The 26141-nt window shown below is 45.9% G+C and overlaps 1 protein-coding gene and 1 long non-coding RNA gene across 3 annotated transcripts; both read left to right on the top strand.

Moving 5' to 3' along the window:
- The first annotated feature begins 2587 nt into the window (after positions 1-2587).
- PRPS1 (phosphoribosyl pyrophosphate synthetase 1) lies at positions 2588-24463 on the top strand. 2 transcript variants are annotated; one of them, XM_050965760.1, is made up of 8 exons: positions 2588-2723; positions 2982-3181; positions 8411-8594; positions 9034-9132; positions 10715-10839; positions 19639-19812; positions 20589-20748; positions 22551-24463. In XM_050965760.1, exons 2-8 carry the CDS (start codon positions 3060-3062, stop codon positions 22641-22643), a joined length of 957 nt encoding a protein of 318 aa, XP_050821717.1. In that variant the 5' UTR covers positions 2588-2723; positions 2982-3059; the 3' UTR covers positions 22644-24463. The 2 variants fall into 2 exon arrangements, with proteins under 2 accessions (XP_050821717.1, XP_050821716.1); XM_050965759.1 differs by lacking the exon at positions 2588-2723 and having other exon boundaries at positions 2748-3181.
- On the top strand, positions 15040-15910 carry LOC127057115 (uncharacterized). Its single transcript, XR_007776019.1, has 2 exons — positions 15040-15196; positions 15840-15910. It is a non-coding gene; the product is annotated as an uncharacterized LOC127057115 (long non-coding RNA).
- Positions 24464-26141: the final 1678 nt, after the last annotated feature.

Raw genomic sequence — 26141 nt, 5'->3', positions numbered from 1 at the left:
ACATGTTTGCCTTTGAGAGAGGATGCACCATCTCTTCCGTGCTGCTGCCCTGCTTTATCAGGTAGCCTGCATGGCTTTGAAGAAAGTGCTGGCACTTATGAGTGGGTGTGCACTCAAGGCTGGTGCCCTTTGTGGGGGTACCCAAAGAAGCTCCTCATTCTTTGGGGAAAAGGGTGAAGGAAGCCTGAGACAAGAACCCCCCCAGAAGCGTGTCTGCCTAATGCCATGATGTCTGACACCTGTTCTTATTGTTTTGTTTATTTTTTATGGTACTAGAACTGATCACACCAAAACTGCAACTTCAACAAACTGTGGCTGCAACTTTTGAACCAAAAAAATCACAACTTTCCTATAGCCTTAAGAATGTTGCAAAAATTGTCCAAAGCTTATTACTGTCAGAATTTAGTCCCAATGAGCCTTTCAAATTAACACACTGAAGTGCAAGTAGGACTGGGTAGTTGGTCTCAAATATTGACAATAATACATCAATACTGAGAAAGAGTGACAGGACGGTAGAGCTCTCATCTTTCCTACAGCCATTGCTGTAGCCATTGCCAGGCATGCATTTGCATCACAAAGGCTAGCAACTTTTTTTTTTTTAATAAAAACGGAGTTGCTGTGGAAGGCATAACAAATCACCAAGAAACCCTAAATTTGTGGGATCTGCTACCTTCCACTGGGCCTGGCATTGAATCACAGTCCCTGACAAATTCCACCATGGTGATAAGGTAGGGAGATGTAATTTTCCTGAAACATCATACACTAGATAAGTCCCATCAGCCCGTTGTGGTAAAACTTTCACTAACCCCAACCTACCTGATTTCTGGCGTGGAGCCTAGCTGGGGTGATGGCAGGGGGCTTCACCCTGCACTAATGGGAATGCCACTTTGTACTTCCAGATACGGTTTGAGGGCTGTGCTGTGTCAAAATGTGGTCAGAGCAACTGCTGTAAAGCCTGATCATCTCGTGAACCTCAGTAGAGCCAGAAACTAATGTCCTATTACACCAAACGTTCTCACAGTATGAACCACCTCTCGATGGAGAGACTGCTGGAGGGCCCACCTCTATCACTGCATAAAGCTCTTGCCCACTCAGTCACCATCACCCAGGCCTCCTTCCTCCCGCTGGCCATGGCCTAGCATCCCAGTCCTCTCACCCTCTATCATTCAGGCCTCCTACCTCACTGCCCTCCCGCCTGCCATGGCCAGTGTCCCTGACCTCTATCGTCCAGGTCTCCTACTCCACTGCCCTCCTACCTGCCATGACTAGTGTCCCTATCCTCTATTGTCCTGGCCTCCTATCCCACTGCCCTCCTGTCTGCCATAACTAGTGTCCCAGGCCTTTTGCCCTATATTTCCTGGGCTTACTACCCCTACTGCCCTCCCAGCTGGCTCATCATCCTAAATATAAGGATGGCCATACTGAGTCAGACCAATGGTCCATCTAATGTAATATCCTGTCTTCTGACAGTGGCCAATGCCAGGTGCCCCAGAGGGAATAAACAGAACAGGGCAATTATCAAATGATCCATTTACTTTCATCCAGTCACAGCTTCTGGCAGTCAGAGGCCTAGGGACACCCAAATTATGGGGTTGTGTCCCTGACCATCTTGGCTAATAGCCATTGATGGACCTATACTCCATGGACTTATCTAATTAATTTTTTAACCCAGTTATACTTTTGGTTTTCACAGCATCCTCTGGTAATGAGTGCCACGGGTTGACTGTACACTGGGTGAAGAAATACTTCCTAATGTTTGGTTTAAACCTACTGCCTGATCATTTTATTAGGTGACTTGGGTTCATGAATTACATGAAGGGGTAAATAACCACTTCCTTATTCTCCACACCAGTCATGATTTTATACACACCTCTCATATGCCCCCTTCACTGTGTCTTTTCCAAGCTGAACAGTCCCTGTCTCTTTAACCTCTCCTCATATGGCAGCTGTCCCATACCCCTAACCATTTTTGTTTCTTGTCTTTGAGCTTTTTTCAATTCTAATTTTTTTTTTTTTAGATGGGGTGACCAGCTCTGCAGGCCGTGTTAAAAGTGTGGGCATACCATCTTCGATTTATACAGCGGCATTATGATATTTTCTGTTTTATTATCTATCCCTTTTCTAATGCTCTGTTACCTTTTTTGACTGGTGCTGCACATTGAGACAGCGTTTTCAGAGAACTAAGATCCCTCTCTTGGGTGATGACAGGCTCCAGCTAACCCAAACCCCACCAGTGTCCCTGCAGCCAGGGTTAGGCGCTCCAGTGGGCATTACTTTGCAGTGCCCACCGTCCCGCCCCTATCACGCGAGCCTCCAATCCTTCCCCAGCCCACAAATGCGGGCCGATGCGAGCAGGGCGCCACACGCCCCGGACTGGCCAAGGAGCGCAGCGTGACCTACCCGCCCCCATCACATAGTGGAACTTCCTATCCAGCGCGTACCCCGGCCGCCTGCGACTTTGGTGAGAAGCTCCTCCCACCGCCACCCCACTGCCCAATAGCAGGCAAGGGAAGCCCTACCCCCAACCAATCCCCATCCACGCCCTCACCCCACCCCTGAGGGAGCCGACACGCTTCAAGCCGCAACGATACGCAGCCACCGGCTGCGGCGCTGACTTGCCTCTAACCCCGCCCCTTCCCCTTCAGTTGCCACGCGCCCCCGTGCCGTAGCCACCCTATTAGCAACCGCTGCTATCGCCTCGGCTGTTGTTTAGCACGACATAGGTAAGGGGTGGGAGGCCGCGCGCGCAGTACCACCCGCCAGACCCCGCGCGTGCTCTCAGCCCCACCCACTTTTACCGCTAGCCAATTTGGCCGCTGGAAGGTCTTTTTAACTACGCCCCTTCGCGCCAGCCGACCAATAAGAGCCGGGTACGGGCGGGGGCTGGTGGTCGCCGGGGAAGTTATAAAGGGAGGTGCGGCTGGCGGGAAGGGGAAGATGGCGGAGTAGACACGCGTTGGTCTCTTGTGCTGTCCCGTCAGCACCCCTGTGGGGAGCGGCGACTGGAGCCCGGATCCCAACCCGGCCCCGCTGTGAGGCGGAGGGAGGAGGCCGCCGCGATGCCCAACATCAAGATCTTCAGCGGGAGTTCGCACCAAGACCTGTCTCAGAAAATCGCCGACCGCCTGGGCCTGGAGCTCGGCAAGGTGGTGACCAAGAAGTTCAGCAACCAGGAGACGTGGTAAGAGGGGTCTGGGGAAGACTACAACTCCCGGCACGCCACGCCGCACACCGCGGCTGAGGGCTGCGCGGCCGCCGCGCGGGGTCTGCTGGGAATTGTATTGCTTTGCGGCGGCTCCCGGTCTCGGCAAATGGAGTCCGGCCTGGTGCGGGCTGGGGGGTGCTCCAGCCCCAGACCTGCTCCTACTGCTGGGGGTAGGGGGCTGGCCGAGGGGCCAGCGATATTCGCAAGTTTCTGGGCTGCTGGGGTGGGAGTCCCAGTGCCTTGTGGGAGGGGAAGATGCCCTGGTAGCGTGCGGGGGGAGGGGCCTGTAGTCTTGGGGTATTTGTTCCGCTGGCTGAGAGCAAGAGGCTCCGCCGTGGCCGTCTGTATGGTCTGCTTCAAAACAACGTGTCTGGCCTTCTTCGCGCTTCGTTTCCTGCAGCGTGAGTGTTGTAGCTCACTCTGCCTGAGTCTGCAGACAGCGCTCCAGCACCTCAGCTGCTGCGGGCCAAGGCTCAGGGTAACATTCTGCTGCTTGGGAAAGCCCTGAGCACTAAGCAGTTCCCAGGGGGAAGTGAACACGGAGTGGAAACGCTGACAGGTTGCTTTTCCGAAGGACTTTGCTGTGTGGATGCTCTTGAGCCTTAACTAAGGAAGCCACAGAAGAATAGGCTTAATTTGCAGAAGATAAAGTTTGACAATTGTGGAGTATCTTGTGTAATTAGAGAGCTCTTGGATGGAGGTGCAGGTGTTAGACAATGGACCCACACTATTCACTGCTGTTCTTGCCCCTCCTATGGCTTCCACTGAAAAATCAGAGTGGCTGATGCCATATTATACTATAGGAGCATATTTTGTCATAGACTACATACACTTAAACTTACCTTTACAGCAAGAGGAATGTGTTAGATATAGAAAGAGTATACTTAGATTTTCAGAAAGCCTTTGACAAGGTCCTTCACCAAAGGCTCTTATCCAAAGTAAGCTGTGATAGGGTGAGAGGGAAGGTCCTTCCATGGATTAGTAAAATAGGAACAAAAGGATAAGAATAGTCAGTTTTCAGGCTGGAGAGAGGTAAATAATGGTGATTAAAGTATGAGGAGAGATTAATAAGACTGGGACTTTTCAGCTTGGAAAAGAGACGACTAAGGGGAGATATGATAGAGCTCTATAAAATCATGACTGATGTGGAGAAAGTAACTAAGGAAGTGTTATTTACTCCTCATAACACAAGAACTAAGGGTGACCAAATGAAATTAATAGGCAGCAGGTTTAAAACAAACAGAGGTGGTTTTTTTCACACAATGCACAGTCAACCTGTGGAACTCCTTGCCACAGGATGTTGTGAAGGCCAAGACCAAAACAAGGTTCAAAAAAGAACTCAGTAAGTTCATGGAGGCTAGGTCCATCAATGGCTATTAGCCAGGATTGGCAGGCGCGGTATTCCTAAAAGCTGGGTACAAGTGACAGGAGATGAATCACTTGATGATTACCTGTTCTGTTCATTCCCTCTGGAGCACCTGGCATCAGCCAATGTCAGAAGATAGGATACTGGCCTAGATGGACCTTTGGTCTGACCCTGTATGGCCATTCTTATGTGATTCCCTTGCTTGTGTACATGTACTCCAGCTAACGTGACTATGAATAGCCGTGTGTGGTTGCGGTAGCACGGGTCATGGCAGCAGTGGTTTGTCTTAGCTGTGCCATGTACAAACCCACCTGAAACCTGATACCCACTTGTCATGGCTAACCTGTGGAAGAGCTCTGTGTAGCTTTCAAGCTCGTCACACTTCCCAGCAGAAATTGGTTCAATAAAAGATATTATCTCACTCACCTTATCTCTCCCCTAGCGCATCTTGATACTCTGTCTGGGTTTTGCCATGCACTAATCTGAATACTAGGTATTTGGTTAGTAGTTTTTATTTTTTAATGGTGTCCTGCCTCATAACTATTGCTCTGCCAAGCTTCTAGAAAAACTGTAAACAGCACTGTAGGAACCACAAGACACTAGCGAAGTAGCATTAAATAAATATTGCTTTTACTTCTAAGTACAATAAGACAAAGACTAGACTATAGACATTCAAAACTTGAAACTTAGGCTAGAGAATTATTTTCCATATGAAAGGACCATTAGGGTGTGGCTGGTACATCCAGTCACACTGAAGAGCATTTTCTGAAAGCTTGATACAATTACCACTGAAAAGGTCAACGTTGATATTTAAAGCCTTATTGTGATCACTTAGCAGTCCATGAAGGCAACTTGAGGCTTTCATCTCTCCTGTGCTGTATCTTTTAGTCTCTCTGCAAACTGTGAACTGCTTTCCCTGATTGCAGACAAGATAGTGAACTTTTGATTGCTGTGTTGTTGTTCCAGGATATTAGAAGGACAAGGAGAGTGAGGCAATATCTGTTTTTGGACCAACTTCTGTTGGTGAAAGAAACAAGCTGTCAAGCTTACACAGAGCTCTTCTTCAGGTCACTGTGAGCTCAAAGGCTTGTCTATCATACCAACTTCTTCTGGTGAAAGAAAGTATTACCTCACCCACCTTGTTTCTGTAGGTCACTTTTGAGTTTAGTGTTTATGTAGATAACTAAAATATTCTGGGAATTCCCAAGCACTATGAATCTGTAACTTTTTCCACATCTCTACAATCTATTATTGTTTATCATTCTTAATCTTTTTTAAAAACCGCAAATGTAAGTTCAGGGAGCCATGGATCTAATATGCAGTTATAAAAGTGCACTGCTTCTGAACAATATAAAATGGGTGTCTCTTCACAGAATATGGATCATGAGTATTCACAGAACACAACATTACTATATGTGCTCACCTACTACATACACGAACTGGAGTAAAGGGTTACCTGAAAGGATCCTGTTATAAGGGCTTCAGAAGTAGGAGTCTTATAAATGTTTTCTAGGCTGTATATGAGAATGGAGTGCACACACATCAGGAAAAACAGTACATATGTTTTCATTGCATGAATACGGGCTGTAAGTGAGAAACCAACAGGACTTAGATAAAACTTGTCAAAGGAGGGGGGTTTGTTTACTGAACTATGGCTTGTATCATTACACCAACTTCACAACCGTGTATCAAGTGCTTTTATCCTTCCAATTGACTGGTCAAGTTCTTAATGTTAGCAGATAATGCTGACTGTATAAGAATAGCACAGATGTTCTTTCCTCCTCACCAGTCACTAGGGTGTTTACCTGGAGAGATGAGGTTGGCTTCCTAATAAGTGCTGCTTGGGCTTTAACAAAAGAGCAGCTGATCCTGAATTTATAGCCCACAGCAACAAATATAAGAGGAGACAAGAAGTTGGGAAATGTGTGAGGGAAGAGAATGGGCTGGTTAATTCTTTGTATGAAAATCTGGGTGTACAGCAAGACTGCATCTAAAATTAAACTGACCTCAGCTTGAGTCGCATAATCTCTTGCAGCCACTTGCCAGTTAGTAATAACCAAATTCTCTGGCTGTAGTCCAAAGTGAAGCTGCCTCCAAAATGTTGGTGTATGTAGTACAGATGAGGGAAAAGTTGCCCCGTTTCTTCCTCCATGGATTCTGGGCTTTCTGGCTATTTCCAATGTTACTGGCTTGTCCTCTCAACTGAAACATTTTGGAGCACTCTGTTGCTACGTAAGGCCTTACACAGCACTTCCTCAGACTTCATAGAAGCCACTGCCTCATCTCCCCCCCTCCTCTGCTCCTGGGGCAGGCCTCTCTGTACGTGTTTCTAAAGCTGTCTGGCCATTTGCTGCTGGCACCAGGACCTCTAGCGTATATTCAAAATCCCTTCACCAGGGATTACTGTGAATTATATCCATGAAGAAATTAACCCTGAATACTTTCTCAAAACAGGATGTTGAAGGGTTCTCTGTTCACGTCAGTAAATCACTCTTAAATGTTAGACTTATAATGTTGTTTTCGGTGCCCTGTGGGCTCTTCTAAAAATCTGGTTGCTTTTTCCTTTTTTAAAAGAAGCCTTGTGTGAGTGAAATTGTGTTCAATGGTTCCACTGTGTGACTTGGAGGAGCTTAAGCACTCTTCAGGGGGTGTGAGTACATTACATAGAGATCTGCAGGCATGGCTACACTCGAAACTCCAAAGTGCTTGGAAGTGCGAGTGTGGTTGTGGCACCAGCGCTCGGGGAGAGAGCTCTCCTAGCGCTGCAGGTACTCCACCTCCCAGAGGGGATTGCTCCGAGCGCTGGGGCACTGTCTACACTGGCGCTTTACAGCAGCTGTAACTTCTGCGCTCAGGGGGGTGTATTTTCACACCCCTGAGGGAGAAAGTTGCAGCGCTGTAAAGTGCCAGTGTAGCCATAGCCTAAAATAGAGGCTGTATGGTTTTTGCTTTCCCAGCTGAATCAGTATATTTAATCAAAATGAGCAATGTAAAATACAGTAGATTTTGCCTATTAGCAGACCTTTGGCAATGTTTTGCTGGCAATCATTGTCCAGCTATTGCTAATAAGCAGAAGGCAGGTTTGCAGGCCTCCAGGAAGGAAGTGCTAGGATGGCTTTCTCTGGTTGCAGCCCTACAAACTTGCCTATGGGGAGGGGAAATGCAGCCTTGGATACTGGGGCTTTCTTCGGGGAGCAGGGTGTTGGGGGCCCATGGGGCTGCACTATACCGCTCCCTGTGCTTTCCAGGGGTTAGGGCTCAGGACCTCCCAGTGCTTCCTACTCTGGGTGCTGTCCTCTGGCATGCCATAGCCTGGAGAGCTCTTGGAGAGGTACCATACAGCTCCAGCATTGGGGTTCAGCTCCCTTCCCTACTACTGCCCTGCCTGCAGCCTCCCCTCCTAGCGCAGCCCTAAGCCAGTTACCTCTTGTGCATTCCCTCTGCAGGCAGGTTTGTGGGGCTGCGGCTAGGGAAGGTATGTCCCAGCACTTCCCTCCCTGGCTGCAGCCTTGCAAACCTCGCTGTCAGGTAGAGCTTTTCTTCCAAAAAGTGTTAAGTGGCATACTGTTGCCAATATCTGAATCCCATTAATATTAAATATTAAGGGATGGGATTTGTTCCCAACAAAATGTTGCTATTAACTGGAAGTTATTAATACTGTATCTGGGTTGCTGTTAAGCAAAATGTACTGTTACTGAACAAATAAGTAACTGCCTTTCTGTTGGGTCTTCTTGATCGGTTACTAAGTTGCATGGAAATTGCTGATGCAGGCTGCTTGCTGTTACCAAATTGTATTTGTTTTGTGCTTTTAATTTCACTTGTTTATCTCCTGCACCTAGTGTGGAAATAGGTGAGAGCGTGCGTGGAGAGGATGTCTACATTGTGCAGAGTGGCTGTGGTGAAATAAATGACAACCTGATGGAGCTTCTCATTATGATAAATGCCTGCAAGATTGCATCAGCTAGCCGTGTCACTGCAGTCATACCATGCTTTCCTTATGCTCGCCAGGACAAAAAGGACAAGGTAATGCAAACAGGAGTTTCATAAGCCCATCTAGTTTCTAGCCAGAAGCCTGTGCTTCAGAGGAAGGTGTGCAACTCTTTGGTTCACCTATTTGTGCGGAACTGCAGTGTGTAAGAGAAGGGCAGGGGGAAATTATTTTAACATAGTCTATCACTTTTTCATCTTGACATTTGCCATCCTTTATCATAATCAGTGGAATTGCAGATGCTGTCTTGATTTGTGTAAATGTCTATTCCTTTTGGAAACTTACCAAGCTGTATTCCTCCCTGGATGGAGTGTGGGTGTTTGAGAATTTGGCAGTTTTAAGTAAAATTGAAGTATATTTTCAGACTTTCAGGCAATGATTTATACCCCAGAGAGAGAGGCTGAAATGTATTTCTTTTAAACTCCCAAGTGAATTTGCTGTCGTCCAAATTAACATAGCTTTTTCTTGTGCTAGAGTCGAGCCCCAATTTCTGCCAAGTTGGTCGCAAACATGCTGTCTGTGGCGGGCGCAGATCACATCATCACCATGGACCTACATGCTTCTCAGATTCAGGTATGGACTGAAACTTGGGAAGATGACGCTTTTCAGATGTAGACATGCAGATGATACTTCCGCCTTACAGATGTTACCTGTGGGATGGTCTAGGCCAGTAGGGCAGTAACAGGCAGTGACTAGATCCTTAGTTTATGTTGCCTGACACATGGTCATTTGTAAATAAGATTGCTGCTGTTCTTGATTGACCAAGCAAATCAAGGCCCTACACTCAACTTGATGGTATTTCTATGTCTGGTTGGTTATAGTGTAATAATTTTTGACTGCCACATCTGATAAACGCAGACATTTCAGGGAATGTTTTAGGCACCGATGGGCAGAATTCTGTTGATTTAGGTGAAAATTGGAAAACCGGAAGGGGGAAATGGGGAACACACAGAGCCCCTGGTGACCTGAGTTAGCAGAACCAGCAGCTTCAACCAGGTCTGTCTGTCTGATCAAAGAACTAGTTGATGGTGCCATTACATGTTCTGTCCTAACAATACCTATCTCCTCTCTTCCCAATAGAGTTGACATGTTGATACTCTTAAATGTTTCTTTCCCAAACAGAAAAGAGTTAGTGGTGGGATGAGGTGGAGGTGCACATAGCCCCTGGCATTGGGTGATTGGGTGAGCACACAGACCCCCTGTTACAGGCGCAGGGACAAAGGCATGGGGAGGCGTACAGGAGAAAGAGAGTGTTTGGTAGCAGCAGAGCAGGAATAGGTGGTGCACAGAGCTTCTGGCTTGCAGGGAGTTGCTGAAATACGGTGGGATGGAAGTGTGGCACACCAAAAACTCATGAGGAGAATAGAAATGCAAGGAGCACCCTCCCCCCAGTATGTGCAGTGAGCTTAGTCTACAGAAGCAGTGATGTGTGAGACCCACTAGTTTAATAATACATTCACCCTTGTAACTATTGCCTTTGAAGACCTGGGCAGGTGGCTCATATTTCCCTGTTTCAGCTTGCTCTGTGGAGGTATTGAGTCTTAACATGAGCCCAAAAATGGAGTGAGCAGGTAGGATTGGTGTTTCTTGCATGTAGGAGATGCCTATTTTGCCAAGTATTCATCTATGTAGTCATCATCCACTGATAGGCCAGGATTGACTAACTTTTGGCATTTGGGCAACCTGTGAAGTTTCCCTGGAAGCTTCTGCTGAGGTAGTATGAAATTGGCTGCATCCAGAGCATGAGGCCAACCCTCAGTTTAAAAAACAAACCAAGCAACTAGCTGCTACACTAATAAATGGAATGAATGTCCACATCAGGTCCTTGCCAGTATTGAACTGTTTTCATGTTGATCAGCAGAAGTGCATAACACAACTTAAGAGTAAAGGGATTACTGTGAACTTTAGCCCACTAGACTCTGAAACTCTCCATAGAGGCGGAAGATATTCTCTTGCATTAGTATTCTGCGTGTCCTGAAGATTACTGCCCATCTATTAATGTAAGTGTAAGGAGAGCTGAATAACAGTACTATGAAAAGGCTGTAGCTGGAAGCCTGATTATTTTCAGGGCTTCTGTTGCTTTCTGCCAGGTCTGTCTTTGGAATCTGATAGTCAGTTATGCAGAGTATATTTACTCCTGTTTGTCTTACCATAGGGTTTTTTTGATATCCCTGTGGATAATTTGTATGCAGAGCCTGCTGTACTGAAGTGGATCAAGGAGAACATTGCAGAGTGGAAGAACTGTACTATTGTTTCACCAGATGCTGGTGGAGCAAAGAGGTGAGATATTAGAAGCATCAGAACTGAGACTAGTTGACAGTAGTATATCTTCACATCCATTTTAATTAGTAATCTGTCTTTTTTCGTAACAATGTGAAACTTCTGAGATCTGGAAGTATTCGCTGCTCAAACCTGCTTCCCCAAAATCACAGTCAACATTCCCTTTTTACAGTCGGCTTGGAGTAGCCTGATCTGTCCTCCTAGAGAATTTACAGAAGGCTAATCTTGAAATAGGTTCCTGAAAATACTTGAGTGGATTCCTAGAATTATTGCTTGGACACGTCATAGTCTATGCTTGTTCCTCAAACTGTGAAGTTGTTGCATATTCCATGTAAAAGTGGAACTGCCCATGCATGATTTTTTTAGAAAGGGAGGGATTGGAAAAGTAAGTGCAGCTTTGTTTTCAGGCAGGAACTTCAAAACATCTGCTACATGATAATATAGTAGCAGATTGAGATACTGTGCTCATTAGTGCAACTCTTTGAAAATGTGATCTCTTCGCTTCGTAATATTTTTCCACAGCAACTACAAATGATACAACGAGGATATGTCCTTAAACTAATTCTGGAATATTTCCCTAAATCATACTCAAACCTCAGTTCTTACTGCCAACATCCCATTCCGCAAACTGTTTGAGAGTAATTATAAACCCAGCAGTACGCTACTGCAGTGCAGCCAGGTGTTTGGAACATCCACTTCAATTAGAACTCACAAAATATACCAGCCTCTTACATGTTAAAACTACTGATGTGGCTTGTTGCTTAGTGCCAGCATCTGGAATACCAAACCAACTAGCTGTAATCTCTGTGCAAGAGTTCCAGGAAAATCACATTGCATTCTGAAGTCTTGTGGCCAAGGTTTTCCTCTTCCCTGATCATTCTTAAATGTCTTCGAAGTAGGGAGGGAAGTATCCCCATTTGGCAGATGAGGTGGCATGTGCCCACAGGCTAAAGGTTGCACGGAGTCTGACAATCTGGAGGTTATGGGCTATCTGCACCATACCCCAACTGAATAGACAAAGGTAATTTCTCTTGGATGCCTTATATAAACATGAAAATTTGCACAAGTTTAGCTAACAGATTTAGTTAAACCATGAGAATCACTGTGGCACATACTTAGTTTAAATCAAAGTAAGCCTAGTTTAATCTAAGTCTGTGTTTCTCAGCCTTTTTGTGCTGACAGCCCCCTTTGAACTTAAAAAATGCAACACTCCCCCACCTTAAATACCATTAAGCAACTTATAAATAATACTCTGTGCTGGGCATTAGGAATTGCCCTGCTTGCCAGCCCCATAAGTTACAGGCTTTGGCCCTGTGCAGCAGGGCTCGTCCATGTAATTTAGCTTCACAGGGCCCCATGCAATTGTTCTTCTTGCCACATCTTAATGCGAGCCCTGCACTTGTCAACTTCCCTCCTCCCCAAACCTGTGCCGTGACCCCCTGGTTGAGAAACACTGATCTAAGTCCGTTAGGATTCTGTTTAAGTTTAACTGACATACAAGCTTCTTAAACTAAGGCCATGTATACCCTTCCACTTTTGTCAGCAAAACTTACGTTGCTCGGGGTGTGAAAAAGACACACGCACTCCTGAGCGACATAAATTTTACTGGCATAAGTGCTCATGTGCACAGCGCAGTATTGGTGGGAGCTGCTCTCTCACTGACATAGCTACCACCACTCGTTTAGGTGGTTGTATTATGTTGACGGGAGAGCTCTCTCCCATCAGCAAAAAGCAGATATGCGAGCCATCTTAGAGCAGTGCAGCTGTGCTACTGTAAGCTTGCTAGTGTAGACATGACTTAAGAGTTGACATGCAGTTTGCACAGATTTAACTTAATCAAACTAAGATCATGCCTTTAGTTAAACTGGTACAACTCCACATGCGGGCATGGCCTGAGATTAGCGTTTTGTAGGGAAAGCCGGCTGCCTAGTTTATTGTGAGGGGTTGATCTTCAGCAGATACAGAACTGGTTGCAAACCAGACACCAGTCTGAAGAAGATGGATGCCCTAAACTTAAATTAGAAAATTCATTTAATCTGTTTAAAACAAACCTTGCTGTGTCCACGAGGCGTGTGACACACAAGTCTGATCTGACTTAGTGACACTAAAGGCCAATTGGCCAGAACAGATTTCAGACACCTAATCTATACACAAGATAGATATAATTCTGTTTAGTGACACGCTAGCTGTGGCATCTGTTATTCTTTTAGGATATAAACCAGTGGGTCTCAATCTTTTCCATACTATGATCCCATGTTACAAAGCTTTTGGTGTCCCTCTCATCTAGCCATAAAGGGAGGGTCATCATAACTCCCCATATAATGAGTGGGCTCCAGTTCTCTAGGAATTTTTCAAGTGCAGAAACCCTTAGCGCCAATCCTTATGTATCCCAGGCACGTTTATCTGAGCAATAAGTAAATCCTTGTTAGAGCCTGGTCACAATGTTTCATGCTGCCAGCCAGGATCAGTAGTAACCAGAGGATAGTTTGCGTAACTGAAGTTCTCAGCAGGAAGCCTGCAACTTTACCTTCTGGAGGAAAGGAGAGTGAAACTGATTCATTGGGCAGATGTAGAAGTCTTGGGCTCCAGGTTGCCCATAACTCCTTCTGTAAACATTTGCTTGAGTTAGAAATTGGTTTCCTTAAAGTGTAAAGCTTTTACATTGAGATGCCTAGATAGCTTAATGATAGGCACATTAGAAATGCCTTGATGGCTAGAACTAAATTACATAATTGAAAAAAGAACAAGGAGTGCTTGTGGCACCTTTGAGATTAACCAATTTATTTGGGGCATAAGCTTTAGTGGGCTAAAACCCACTTCATCAGGTGCATGCAGTGGAAAATACACTAGGAAGATATGTATACAAAGAGAATATGAAAAATGAGTGTTGCCGTTTTTTTTCTCCAGCTGATAATCAGGATGGCCCGTTTCAAACAGTTGACAAGAAGGTGTGAGTAACAGTAGCTGACACCTTCTTGTCAACTGTTTGAAATGGGCCACCCTGATTATCACTACAAAAGTTTTTTAAGCTGATAACCCACCTTAATTGATTAGTCTCATTAGAGTTGGTATGGCAACACCCATTTTTTCAGGTTCTCTGTGTATACATATCTTCTTACTGTATTTTTCACTGCATGCATCCAATGAAGTGGGTTTTAGCCCACGAAAGCTTATGCCCAAGTAAATTGGTTAGTCTCAAAGGTGCCACAAGTACTCCTCATTCTTTTGGCTGATACAGACTAACATGGCTATCACTCTGAAACATGTTACATAATTGAGTTACCTTGGGCCTAATCAGAGTTGATTTCATTAATCTGCCTGAAGTGCTCTATTGTTATGTAACACTGAGTAATGGCTGGCATCCACTGGCAATGTCCAGAGACATAACATAAAACTAACACTGAAACTGTCTTCACGGACAAGAACAACAAGGAGTTTGGTGGCACCTTAAAGACTAACAGATTTATTTGGGCACAAGCTTTGGGCTTGGCTACACTGGAGAGTTGCAGCGCTGGTGGTGGCTTTACAGCACTGCAACTCGCTCACCATCCACACTTGCAAAGCTACAGTGCTGGCTGTACTCCACCTCAGCCTGGAGAATGACGACTGCAGCGCTGGTGATGCAGCGCTGCTCCGCCAGTGTGGCCATCAAAAGCGCTGTTATTGGCCTCCAGAGGTATTTGGAGGTATCCCAGAATGCCTGTTCAGCCACTCTGCTCATTAGTTTGAACTCTACTGCCCTGGCCTCAGGTGACCCGCCCTTTAAATGCACCAGGAATTTTAAAAATCCCCTTCCTGTTTGCTCAGCCAGGCGTGGAGTGCAATCAGTGAATCCTTCCAGGTGACCATGCCTCCACGCGCCAAACGAGCCCCAGCATGAAGCAATGGCGAGTTGCTGGACCTCATCAGTGTTTGTGGGGAGGAAGCTTTGCAGTCCCAGCTGCGCTCCAGCCGTAGGAATTACGATACCTGTGGGCAAATATCAAGGGCCATGCTGGAACGGGGTCATGGCCAGGACGCGGTGCAATGCAGGGTTAAAGTGAAGGAGCTGCGGAGTGCCTATTGCAAAGCTTGTGAGGGAAACCGCCACTTCGACGCTACCCCCACGACCTGCCGTTTTTACAAAGAGGTGGATGCGATACTTGGGGGTGACCCCACCGCCAGTCCTAGGACTATGATGGACACTTCAGAGCGGGGGTGGGGGAGGAGGAAACAGAGACTGAGGGTACTGGAGTGGGGGGAGACACCCCGGAGTCCCTGGAGGCATGCAGCCAGGAGCTCTTCTCAAGCCAGGAGGAAGATAGCCAGTCGCAGCAGCCGGTACTTCGTGAAGGACAAGCAGAGGAGCGGGTTCCCGGTAAGCGGCTTTTATTTTCAGGATGGAAATTTTTCAGGAGAGGAGGGAGGGTTCTGCATGCTTGCATGCCTAGATGTGGAATAGCGCATTGATGTGGTCTATCAGGTTGCGGTAATCGGCCTCGGTAATCTCTTCAAAAGTTTCAGCCAGAGCGTGGGCAATGCGCTTGCTCAAGTTTATTGGGAGAGCCACTGTGGTCCTTGTCCCAGTCAGGCTAATGCGTCCGCGCCACTGTGCCACGAGGGGTGGGACCAAGACAAGACACAGGCAAGCTGCATAGGGGCCAGGGCGGAATCCGCATTGCTGTAGAAGACCCTCCTGCTCTTCCCAGGTGACCCGCAGCAGCGAGATATCTTCCAGGATCAACTCCTGTGGAAAATGTTGGGAGAGTGTTCAGTGTAAGTGCCTCCTGCAGCTGTTTGCTTTCCCCAATGCACAGAAACCCCGAGGACAGTACAGCCCTGAAGCAATCAGTCCCCCTTTACTCACCATTTCGGGGCTCCTGTGGGTTGTGTGTGCTCTCTTTGGTATGGGAAAATTATGCTGTTGTGAAGACTGTAAACAACTCCACTGTGTGGGAATAACTGTCTGATATAAACAGTGCTGCCTCTGTTAAGTGTTGCCTTTTTTGCCTTTCCACAAGAAACCTTGAGATGTCGGCTGCCTGTGTTATCAACAGCTCAAAGACTCCAAAACCCCCGGAAAAAGCCGCGACATGCTGCAAGCAGTTATGGATCACTCTGTCATAGAGAATCAAAAACTGCAGGACTGGAGGGAAAGGGAAAGCAGGATCCGCCAGAAAAACGCAGCGGCCAGGAAGAAAAGCACAAAGCAGCTGATAAGCATCCTGGCGCGCCAAGCGGACTTTATCCAGGCGCTCATAGCCATGCAGGCAAAGCATTACTGCGCCGGTCCCCCCTCGTCCCAAAGCTCTTTCCCTTGTGCCCCAATGTCAGCTCAAAACCCCCTTCCCCAGCATCCAAGTTCTTACCACTACCAGCTGCTTCCAACACCTGTACGTTCACCAACCAGCTCTGAGAACTACGACCCTTACCCTCCGCACTCAACCCCCATCACCATGCAGTATAGGCATCCTGAAGTGCAGCAGTCATTGCACAGCACTTCAGACAGGACATACTCAAACCTGTGACTGTACAGTTCCCCACCCCACCCTCCTGCCCTTTTAGGTTCCCAAAATGTTGTCTGTGTCAATAAAGTTATTTTCTTTTCAATAAATGAATTCTTGGCTTTGAAAACAGTCTTTATTATTGCAGAAGGTCAAAGATACCTTAGTCCAGGAAAGAAACAGGCACTGCAAATCAGCTTAGGAAACATAGATTCCTACTAACATTGTAACCACTGCACTTCACTCCTGTGCAAGGCATCAAACATTACTGTTGGTTTTCAGCCTCAAATTCCTCCCTCAAGGCATCCCTAATCCTTGCAGCCCTGTGCTGGGCCTCTCTAGTAGCCCTGCTCTCTGGCTGTGCAAATTCAGCCTCCAGGCTTTGAACCTCAGAGGTCCATGCCTGACTGAATCTTTCACCCTTCCCTTCACAAATATTATGGAGGGTACAGCACGCGTATATAACCGCGGGTATGCTGCTTTCCCCCAAGTCTAGCTTCCCATACAGACATCGCCAGCGCCCCTTTAAACAGCCAAAAGTGCACTCCAGAGTCATTCAGCACCGGCTCAGCCTGTAGTTGAACCGGTCCTTGCTCCTGTCAAGCTTCCCTGTATACGGTTTCATGAGCCAAAGCATTAACGGGTAAGCAGGGTCTCCAAGGATCACAGTGGGCATATTGACATCCCCTACTGTGATCTTCCGGTCTGGGGAAAAAGTCCCTGCCTGCAGCTTCCTGAACAGGCCAGTGTTCTGAAAGATGCATGCATCATGCACCTTTCCAGGCCAGCCTGTGTTAATGTCAGTGAAACACCCACGGTGATCCATAAGCCCCTGGAGAACCATCGAGAAATACCCCTTCCGATTAACGTACTCGGATGCTAGGTGGGGTGGTGCCAGAATAGGAGTATGCGTCCCATCTGTTGCCCCTCCACAGTTAGGGAAACCCATTTGTGCGAAGCCATCCACAATGTCCTGCACGTTCCCCAGAGTCATGGTTCTTCTTAGCAGGATGCGATTAATGGCCCTGCAAACTTGCATCAACATGATTCCAACGGTCGACTTTCCCAGTCCAAACTGGTTCCCGACCGATCGGTAGCTGTCTGGAGTTGCCAGCTTCCAGATTGCAATAGCCACCCGCTTCTCCACTGGCAGGGCAGCTCTCAATCTCGTGTCCTTGCTCCGCAGGGTGGGAGTGAGCTCAGCACACAGTCCCACGAAAGTGGCTTTTCTCATCCGAAAGTTCTGCAGCCACTGCTCGTCATCCCAGACTTCCATGACGATGTGATCCCACCACTCAGTGCTTGTTTCCTGAGCCCAAAAGCGGCGTTCCACAGTGCTGAGCATTTCCATGAATGCCAGAAGCAATTTAGTGTCATACACGTCAGGCGACTTGCTGTCATCATAGGACTCCTCATCACTTTGGATCTTAAGGAATAGCTCAACTGCCAAACGTGATGTGCTGCCGAGACTCATCAGCATACTCCTCAGCAGTTCGGGCTCCATTTCCCACAGAAATCGTGCTGCACAGAAACCATTGAGAGAGTCAAGATGGCACCAAACGTGGACGGAAAAACGGATTGCTGGGATGTGAAATGATGCATCACAGGGTGTTGGGACAGGAAGCAGAATGGCCCACACCCTCTGCCCCCTTCCCACAGCACCAAAATGGGACAAGGTGCTCTGTGGGATAGCTGCTCATAATGCACCACTCCCAACACCGCTGCAAATGTGGCCACACTGCAGCGCTGGTAGCTGTCAGTATGGCCACACTGCAGCGCTTCCCTAAACAGCTGTACAAAGACAGCTGTAACTCCCAGCGCTGCACACCTGCAAGTGTAGCCAAACACTTTTTTACAGTGGGATAACTAATGGAGGTCAGATACCCTGTTATAAAAACATAGTGGAAACAAGGCAGTTCAGTTTTACTGCCAGGTAAAGCAAACGAGGTCAGTGACAGGCGTGGTGGGGGTGGGATAGTCGTGTATAGTGCTGATCTTGCCTAGTTATATCATGGTGAACACTGGAACTACCTTGTTTTCCCACAGGATTCTACAGCAAGATAAATACTGTGTTTTGTTGTAAATCCTTTTACAGTGAAGAAAAAGCCTGAATGTCATTTAGCAATGTACAACTGTCCTGGAGAGGCAATCAATCAATCAGCTGTTACTTTCTGACCTAAAGTTACCTGGTGTTCTCCTTTCATTCCTTTCTTCTGTCTTTCCAGTTGTTTTTTTAAGCTTCTCCCCCAGTAGACTGGAGCAATTATGAGTTTAGTGTGTGGAGGGATGTTGTAGCTGCTAGTATGCTTTCTCATTAATTAGACTTTGGCCTACTTTTTGTTTGTGGATTCACAACCTGGAGAGGTAGCTCTTGGTATTTGGAGAGAAATAGTGACATTTCAGGTGTGTGACTTCAAGAATATATGTCCTAGTAACCATGTGCTTGACCATGCTCCTGTGCAGAACTCCAGGTAACTTTATGCCATGCAGAATTAACCACTTCACAACTGTTTGATATGCAAACAATCGGAGGGGGAATTAAATCTTCAACAGTCAGTTGCAGTGAGATGACATTGAATCCTTGTTAATAAGCACCAAGTATTGAGGAGAGATTGCATGTCTTCTCTGTTATATCCTCTGCTTTTATCGGTTGGTCTTGGTTATGTTTGTTTTCTACAGGGCAGCAAATTAGCTACATACTGGGTATCTCTGTGCTAGCTTTTTCCTTTTAATTTCCCGCTTTCGCTACCACTAGTGAAATTATGCCTGTTAGCAACTGCAAACTTGTAGGAAAAAAAATGTAGTGTGGATGGGGCCAGTATGGTCATCAAACAGGTTAACTTTCTTTAAATAACTTAAAAAGCTCTTTGGGGAAATAAACTGAAAGTGATTCCCCATGGGTGCTGAAACTTTAGAGATTTATCAGCAAAACACACTATTTAAATAAGCTCTGACAGACCCCAAAATTGCAAATTTTTTATTTGCTCTGTTCAAGATTAAAGCATTCCTGAAGGCTCTGTTACCTTACTCTAGCTGCTGCGGTTGGGGGACAGAAAATCAGAGGCTTCAGGGTAATTGGTCTTGAAAGTAGCTCCACCTTCACACAGATTTGAGTGCAACTGTATATTCAAAGTAGGAGGCAGAGAGCATATCTTCTCTGACTTATCAAGGACAGCAATATAATGGAAGCTGTGACCATTTGCTGTCCATTCAGTCTGCTTATGTAGTCTTGGAGCAGTTTTTCACTTCTGCTGCCAAAGCTTCCTCCATGAGGAGCGTAAGCACAATCTGGAAACATCGCACGCTCTCTCCACAGAGTGACATCCATTGCAGATCGGCTGAATGTGGACTTTGCCCTCATTCACAAGGAGCGAAAGAAGGCTAATGAGGTGGATCGCATGGTGCTGGTGGGTGATGTGAAGGACAGAGTGGCCATTCTGGTAGATGACATGGCAGACACCTGTGGCACCATCTGCCATGCAGCAGACAAGTGAGTGAGGAGGTTGGGTGTAAACTGCACAATATAAACTTGTTCTTGCCTAAATCGCTACATTGCAAATAACAAATTTGTAATGGAGTTACCCCGATGATGATGTTTTTGGGGTCTTGGACTGTGAGTCAAATAAGTGTCAGTAAACAGTGAGTACAACTCTCTCCTCAGTAGCCCGGTTTTCAGGGCTACATACAGATTTGCAGTGGTTTAAAAATGCACCTTTAATGGCACATATTTGTGTAAAAAAAGGCTTCTGTCTTCTGACTGTCATTTCATTAGTTCAGCAGTCACTCTAGACCTTGAATTTCTAATGTAAAACACCTGGCAAAAATCTTAACCTTCCAAATCAATTTTATTGGTTGTAAAAAGCAGATCTGTACAAGCGCCTCATGTTTTGTAGATACCTTTGTGTTTGCCATGCCACTGGCAGTCTAAATACTGTATGTAGAAGTACTTCTTACCAAGGCTGTAGCTCTGGTCTTAAAGCCCAGGGCTGAAGACCAAGTTCTTCAAATACACAGGTTGCTTACGTAAAAGCACCCTGGGATATACTTGTTTCGTAAAACTGCTTCAACCTATGTTGGTCACCTAATGCCATGGCTTGGCATCTCCCTTGATCTGAGACTGCACCCTCCAACCAAACCATTAACTGCATGGGAAACATCAAGTAGTAGCCCCTTCCCATGTATTGTGGGGACCCAACCCCCACTCTTCTTCCACTGCTCACCTTACAAAACTTGCCTTTTGACCCTGTCATATTTGTTCCCTTCTAGGCTTGTATCAGCTGGAGCCACCAAAGTTTACGCTATCCTAACTCATGGGATCTTTTCTGGGCCAGCCATTTCCCGGATAAACAATGCCTGCTTCGAGGCAGTTGTAGTCACAAACACAATACCGCAGGAGGACAAGATGAAGCACTGCTCCAAAATCCAGGTGAGGAGCTACTTCGCTTTTGAGCTTGACGGGGTTTGAGGAGTAGATGGTAGGTTTAGGTTGTCTGCTTGATTTCCTTTTTGGGAAGAGTTATTTGGGTTGGTGCATATCGTCGGTCCTCTTAAAAGTGACCTGCAAAGCCAAAGGGCCAAACTCATTTTTTCCCTTCTCTAGAACACGGAGAAGCCTGAAAGGTCATTTGAAAAGCTTTTCTGCTTTCTGTTTTAGAAACAGATCTTGCCTAACCTGTTTCTCCTGAAATCAGAGAAGTTACTAGGTTCGGGACATGAGATACAAAGCAAGTGAAACCAGATTGAGGGGAATCTAATTTTTAGGTAGGCCGCAAACCAGTTGGAAGAGAGGATCTTAAAGATTCTAACACCCTGCCTTGCCCCTTCCTTTAAGCACAGAATTCCTGATTCACTTGTGTGCATCCTCCAAAGGAAACACCTGGCAAAACAGGGATGATGGGACTTTCTATTGCTGGTACTTGAAAAGGAAAAAAGTCTTGAAAAGCCTTTCAGATTGAAAAGGATGCACACCTATGTTTTTTTTTCTCCTCTTGGGTCCCTTTTATCCTTTCTTAGCTTTTACAGAATTTAATGTTGAAAGCATTTACAAACATTAATTAAAACAGATGGAATAGAACGCTGGCAAATGTATTGTGTTGTGTACCCTGCAGCATGTCTCACTGTTACCCACTGGGAGTAGTCAGGGTGACCCACAACAGGCCCATGAAACAAAGCCAAAGTGCTTTGAGTGTTACGCAGATGGTTGGTGTCTGCATTCTCCAGAACCTTTTACTAATTAATCCAATGCCTCCATGTGGTGGGTATTAACTCCTCATTATTGACGAGGAATTGAGGCATTGTTTGTTTGCCTCAAGCTTATATGACAAGTTTGAGGCAGAGGTCAGTACTTCTAACTCTCTTTGTCCTGCTGTGAACACTAGCAAACACCATGGCACTGCAATTATATTGACAAACAAGCTTAAGGCATTTTCAAAAGCTCCTTAGAATTTTTAAAATCTGTTTAGCTCCTGTCTCACTTTAAAATCACTGTCAGTGGGACAGTCTGAACTTACCATCTTCTAGGTGGCCTATGGTGGAACATTTACCAAAATAGCTATCCAGAACAGTTATGCCAGGATAGTTATTTCAGTATAAGCCCCTATGTAGACACTTCATCTGGAATAAGAGCATCCACACACGGAGTTATTCTGGAGTAACTATTTTGGTAAATTTCCAAGTGTAAACTAGCCCTGAACTGTGGAATTCATTGCCTCATGAAGTTGAGGTCAAGAATGTAAAATTTAAGAGTATCCAGAGTTGTCATAATAAATGCTAACATATTTTAAGCCTCACGCTTCAGGGTTTAAGTTAATCTCTTTAACTATTGGACAGCAGGATGAGATCTACTGAGAGGAGAGATTTCCCCACATCTTCCTATGGCAGGGTTCTTAGATCTTACTCTGAAGCATCTGGCACTGCCACTGTCATATAGGACACTAGTCTAAATGGACCTCAAGTCTGATTCCATCTGGCAATTCCTGTCCCACTCTTAGATAAGGCAGAATGGAACAATTTGCAGCAGTACCTTCAGAGTGATATGAAATGTGGTATCCTGACATGCCTGCTTGTTTAGAGATTTTGTTGTTTTCCCTGTATCTGACAGTCTGCTACAGATCTGCTTATGCTTTGTAATGGTGGGGTTGTGCCTTGAAGATTCGTCATGGCTTCCCAGCCATGCTAAGGCCCTGCACAGTCTTCCACCAGATGACCGATACTTTTTCCCCCCTACAGGTGATTGACATCTCAATGATCCTTGCGGAGGCCATCAGGAGGACTCATAATGGGGAATCTGTCTCCTACCTATTCAGCCATGTCCCCTTATAACAGATGCTGGCAGCTGCTTGTGTGGCTTTTTTTAAAACCAAAAGTTGTTCAGCTAATTATAAAGTTCATTAGAAGACTCTGCTTGTTCCAGTGCAGCTCTCCACAGCTCCTCCTCTGCACACGTCAGGCTCACTGAGTCTGAGCCCAGTTCTGGGAGGGGGTGGGGTGGAGGGCACACATCTGTAATGCTCAGGCTCCTGCCCGTAGCATCCCACTGTGATCTCAATAGTTTAAGCTTCCAGTAGTATTGAGTCAGCACTTCAGATCTCTGGAAAGCAGAATTGATATGGCCACTTGCCACAACCTTTTTTTGGAGGAGAAGTTTTGTCTATGGGGAGGTTAGACTACTTTGCGTGCATGCCTGGATTTTTTTGTATGGGAAGTAGAACTCCTAAGGACATGCTGGCCTGGAACTACAGCAAGAGTCCAAGGGATTGCCGACCCATATCACTTATTCTGTACCTGACAGAAGCCCTTAACAAGGTGGTATAAGGAAGTCTTGTATGTTGACCAAGTTTCTGACAAGAAGTTTGGCGCTATGGGGTGGGATGGCAGTTTCCTCTTCCAGAAGGAGATCAAGGATCTGTCACCTGCAGCCTGGGATGCAGCATGTTAAAACCCTGAATTCAGATTGTTCTACTGAAGAAACTTGTTGCCCTCTAGTTTTCCCCTCCTTTCCAGTCCATTAGTGAGTCTAGCCTTCCTGACCTGTATGTTCCTTGGACATGGATCTGTGGAGTAGATCAAATGGGCTGATATATTACTTCCTATTAGAAGTTTTATTTCCATGCATTTTAGCCCCATCTCTCATGAAGTTTCTGATGTATTTTGTTCTGGTTGCAGTATTTGCACCCCACCTTTACTTTTTGCTATGGCCGATACCAGAATCGGCCATTTCTACAAACCCCGCCCCCCCAAAGGAATCTTGGGAATGTTAATGGAGGAAGAGAGAGGCTGCAGGACTTTGGAGGCCTTAGGAAGTGCTAAGAATGGCTGGGTCAGCCAGCTCTTCTTCATGTAAGGTGCTCAGGGATAGTAGGTCAGGTGAGACTTCTTCCCTCTGCAGCTTTTATTGACATTTTCTCAATGTCACACTTAACTCCAGGCAGTAACTTTCCTAAAGTGGGAAGAGAAGAAACACTCAAGCCTAGAGCTGTCTCTAGTGCTCCTGCCTGTAGAATAGGCATCATCCAAAACTTGAATGCATGGTAGTTGCACCATCCCACAATAAGTGGTTAAGCCAGTCTCTCTTGGACTCTTACGAGGTAGCAGACCAAGCTGGTTCTTGTATGCATTTTGCTTTTATAAACAGTCTTCTCTAACTTTGGAGATAGGGAAGGGAGTTATTTGGAGTCACTTGTATCTACAGCCAGTGTCAGGTGAGAGATTTAATGGATGGCTGATAAGTGTAGCTGGAAAAAGCCGGCTGTCTAGATTCGAAGTGGTTCTTTTAGTTGTTCAGTATTGTGTCTTTTTTAAGTAAGATTTTCCCCTCTCCTTCCCTTGAATTTTTGTCTTGCAGTAACTTAAAACCCTACACTGTAAGAAGGGGGAGGGAGGAGGGCGGGGGTACATAAGAAGTTGGTGTTTGGCTGGAAAGTGTGTACGTTTGCTTCTTTGCTTTGCATCCTGCATTGAGCTCATCTGAGGGTCTATCCAGAACTTCTGCCTCCTACTTCAAAGCTCCTGCTGGTTCACTGCCAATACATTGTGATCAACAGCCAAGAGCAAGGACATCAAAACGGTGTGAGGATTTTCAGCAGCATTTGTGTTAAACTAAAACCTCAATGAAGGAATTAAACTTTTGTTTAAAGAGAGAATTACGTAGACTTTTTTTTTTTGTAATTTGTAAATGCTTTTAAAACACATATGGTGTTATTGAGGCTCTGTATGTGCTGTTATTGAGAGCTTGAGCAGCCATAGGTTGGTGGAGGACAGAAGAACTTTTCAGTTCCTTTGTAGTAGCAATATACCGCTCATGTGGAAGAAATATTAGAGCCCGGGTACCTTTGCTAGAGGATGCATTCGTTTCATATCAGATACATCTGATCTTAGCCAATTCAGTAAACATGGTAGCTCAGCTAGTTAAGTTCTGGGTGCTAAATGCAGTTTCTGTTCTACTTATATAGTTCCCATCGTCATATCTTGAGCAGCTGTTCTGTCTTAAATACCACTCGGATATGTAATGACATTAATAGGATTAAAATTGTTCACAAGCCCCTTTTAAGATTGTTTGCTTCACAGGTTTCTTTGGAAAGAGATGAGGGTACAGGTAAGTTGTATGACTGTCATAGTAGTGACATTAAGAACCTTTCTTTACTGCACAAGGCACTGATTCACATGAAAAATATTATGGAGGGAGTTGGGAGAATCCAAAAGCTACTTGAAATGTACTGCCTGCCCCCCTCCATTGCTAGCAGGCACACCAATTCTGCTTTAAACAGTCTCATTGTGCATAGGTAGAACTTAGTGAATTAGCAGCACTGAAAAGCACCACTTGAAAGGGAAGTATTGATTAAAAATAGGGCTGTCAAGCGATTACAAATACAGTAACTCCTCACTTAAAGTTGTCTTGGTTAACGTTTCATTGTTACGTTGCTGATCAATTAGGGAACATGCTCATTTAAAGTTGTGCAATGCTCCCTTCTAACGTCATTTGGCAGCTGCCTGCTTTGTCCACTGCTTGCAGGAAGAGCAGCCCATTGCAGGTAGCTGGTGGGGGCTTGGAACCAGGGTGGACTGGCAGCCCCCCATCACCTCCCCGCTCCCCTAAGTTCCCTGTGCAGCAGCTGCCCAGCAGGCTATCAATTGCCGGCAGTTCAGCTGTCCCTCCCCCCACTGCCATGTGCTGCTCCTGCCCTCTGCCTTGGAGACTCCTGCTTGCTGTGTGGGGGAGAGGGGAGAAAGAGGGAGGCTGTCTGGATGTCCCCTTACCCGATCTTCCATAGATCATGGGGGACACACAACAGGGCTCAGGATGGAGGGAGCTTGCAGACAGCAGCTGTGGTCTCAGCAAGCTGATCTAATTAACAAGGCAGTATACTAAAGAGTAGGGTCGGTGTACTTAAAGGGGAAATGCGCATCTCTCTCTTACATACAGTGTGTGTCTCTGTCTGCCCCCTCCCTCTATTCCTGCTGTGTTGTAGTGTGTGACAGTTAACCCTTGAGGGCTCAGCCAATTGCTAGTTCATCGTTCAGCAGTAAGGCATTCCCTGGAAAATATCCCACCCTCTGACTCCTCCACTTCAACCAAGCTTCACAATCATCATCACTGTGTACCAGTATTAAATTTGTTCGTTTGTTTAAAACTTATTTTGTGTGTGTGTTTATATATACATAGTCGTTTGGTGAAAAAAAATTCCCTGGAACCTAACCCCCTCATTTACATTATTTCTTATGGGGAAATTGGATTTGCTTAACATCGTTTTGCTTAAAGTCACACTTTTCAGGAACATAACTATGATGTTAAGTGAGGAGTTATTCTATTAACTGCAATTA

The sequence above is a fragment of the Gopherus flavomarginatus genome, chromosome 8, assembly GCF_025201925.1.
Source record: "Gopherus flavomarginatus isolate rGopFla2 chromosome 8, rGopFla2.mat.asm, whole genome shotgun sequence".
NCBI classification, from domain to species: domain Eukaryota; kingdom Metazoa; phylum Chordata; order Testudines; family Testudinidae; genus Gopherus; species Gopherus flavomarginatus.
This window is presented reverse-complemented; position numbering and strand designations above follow the sequence as displayed.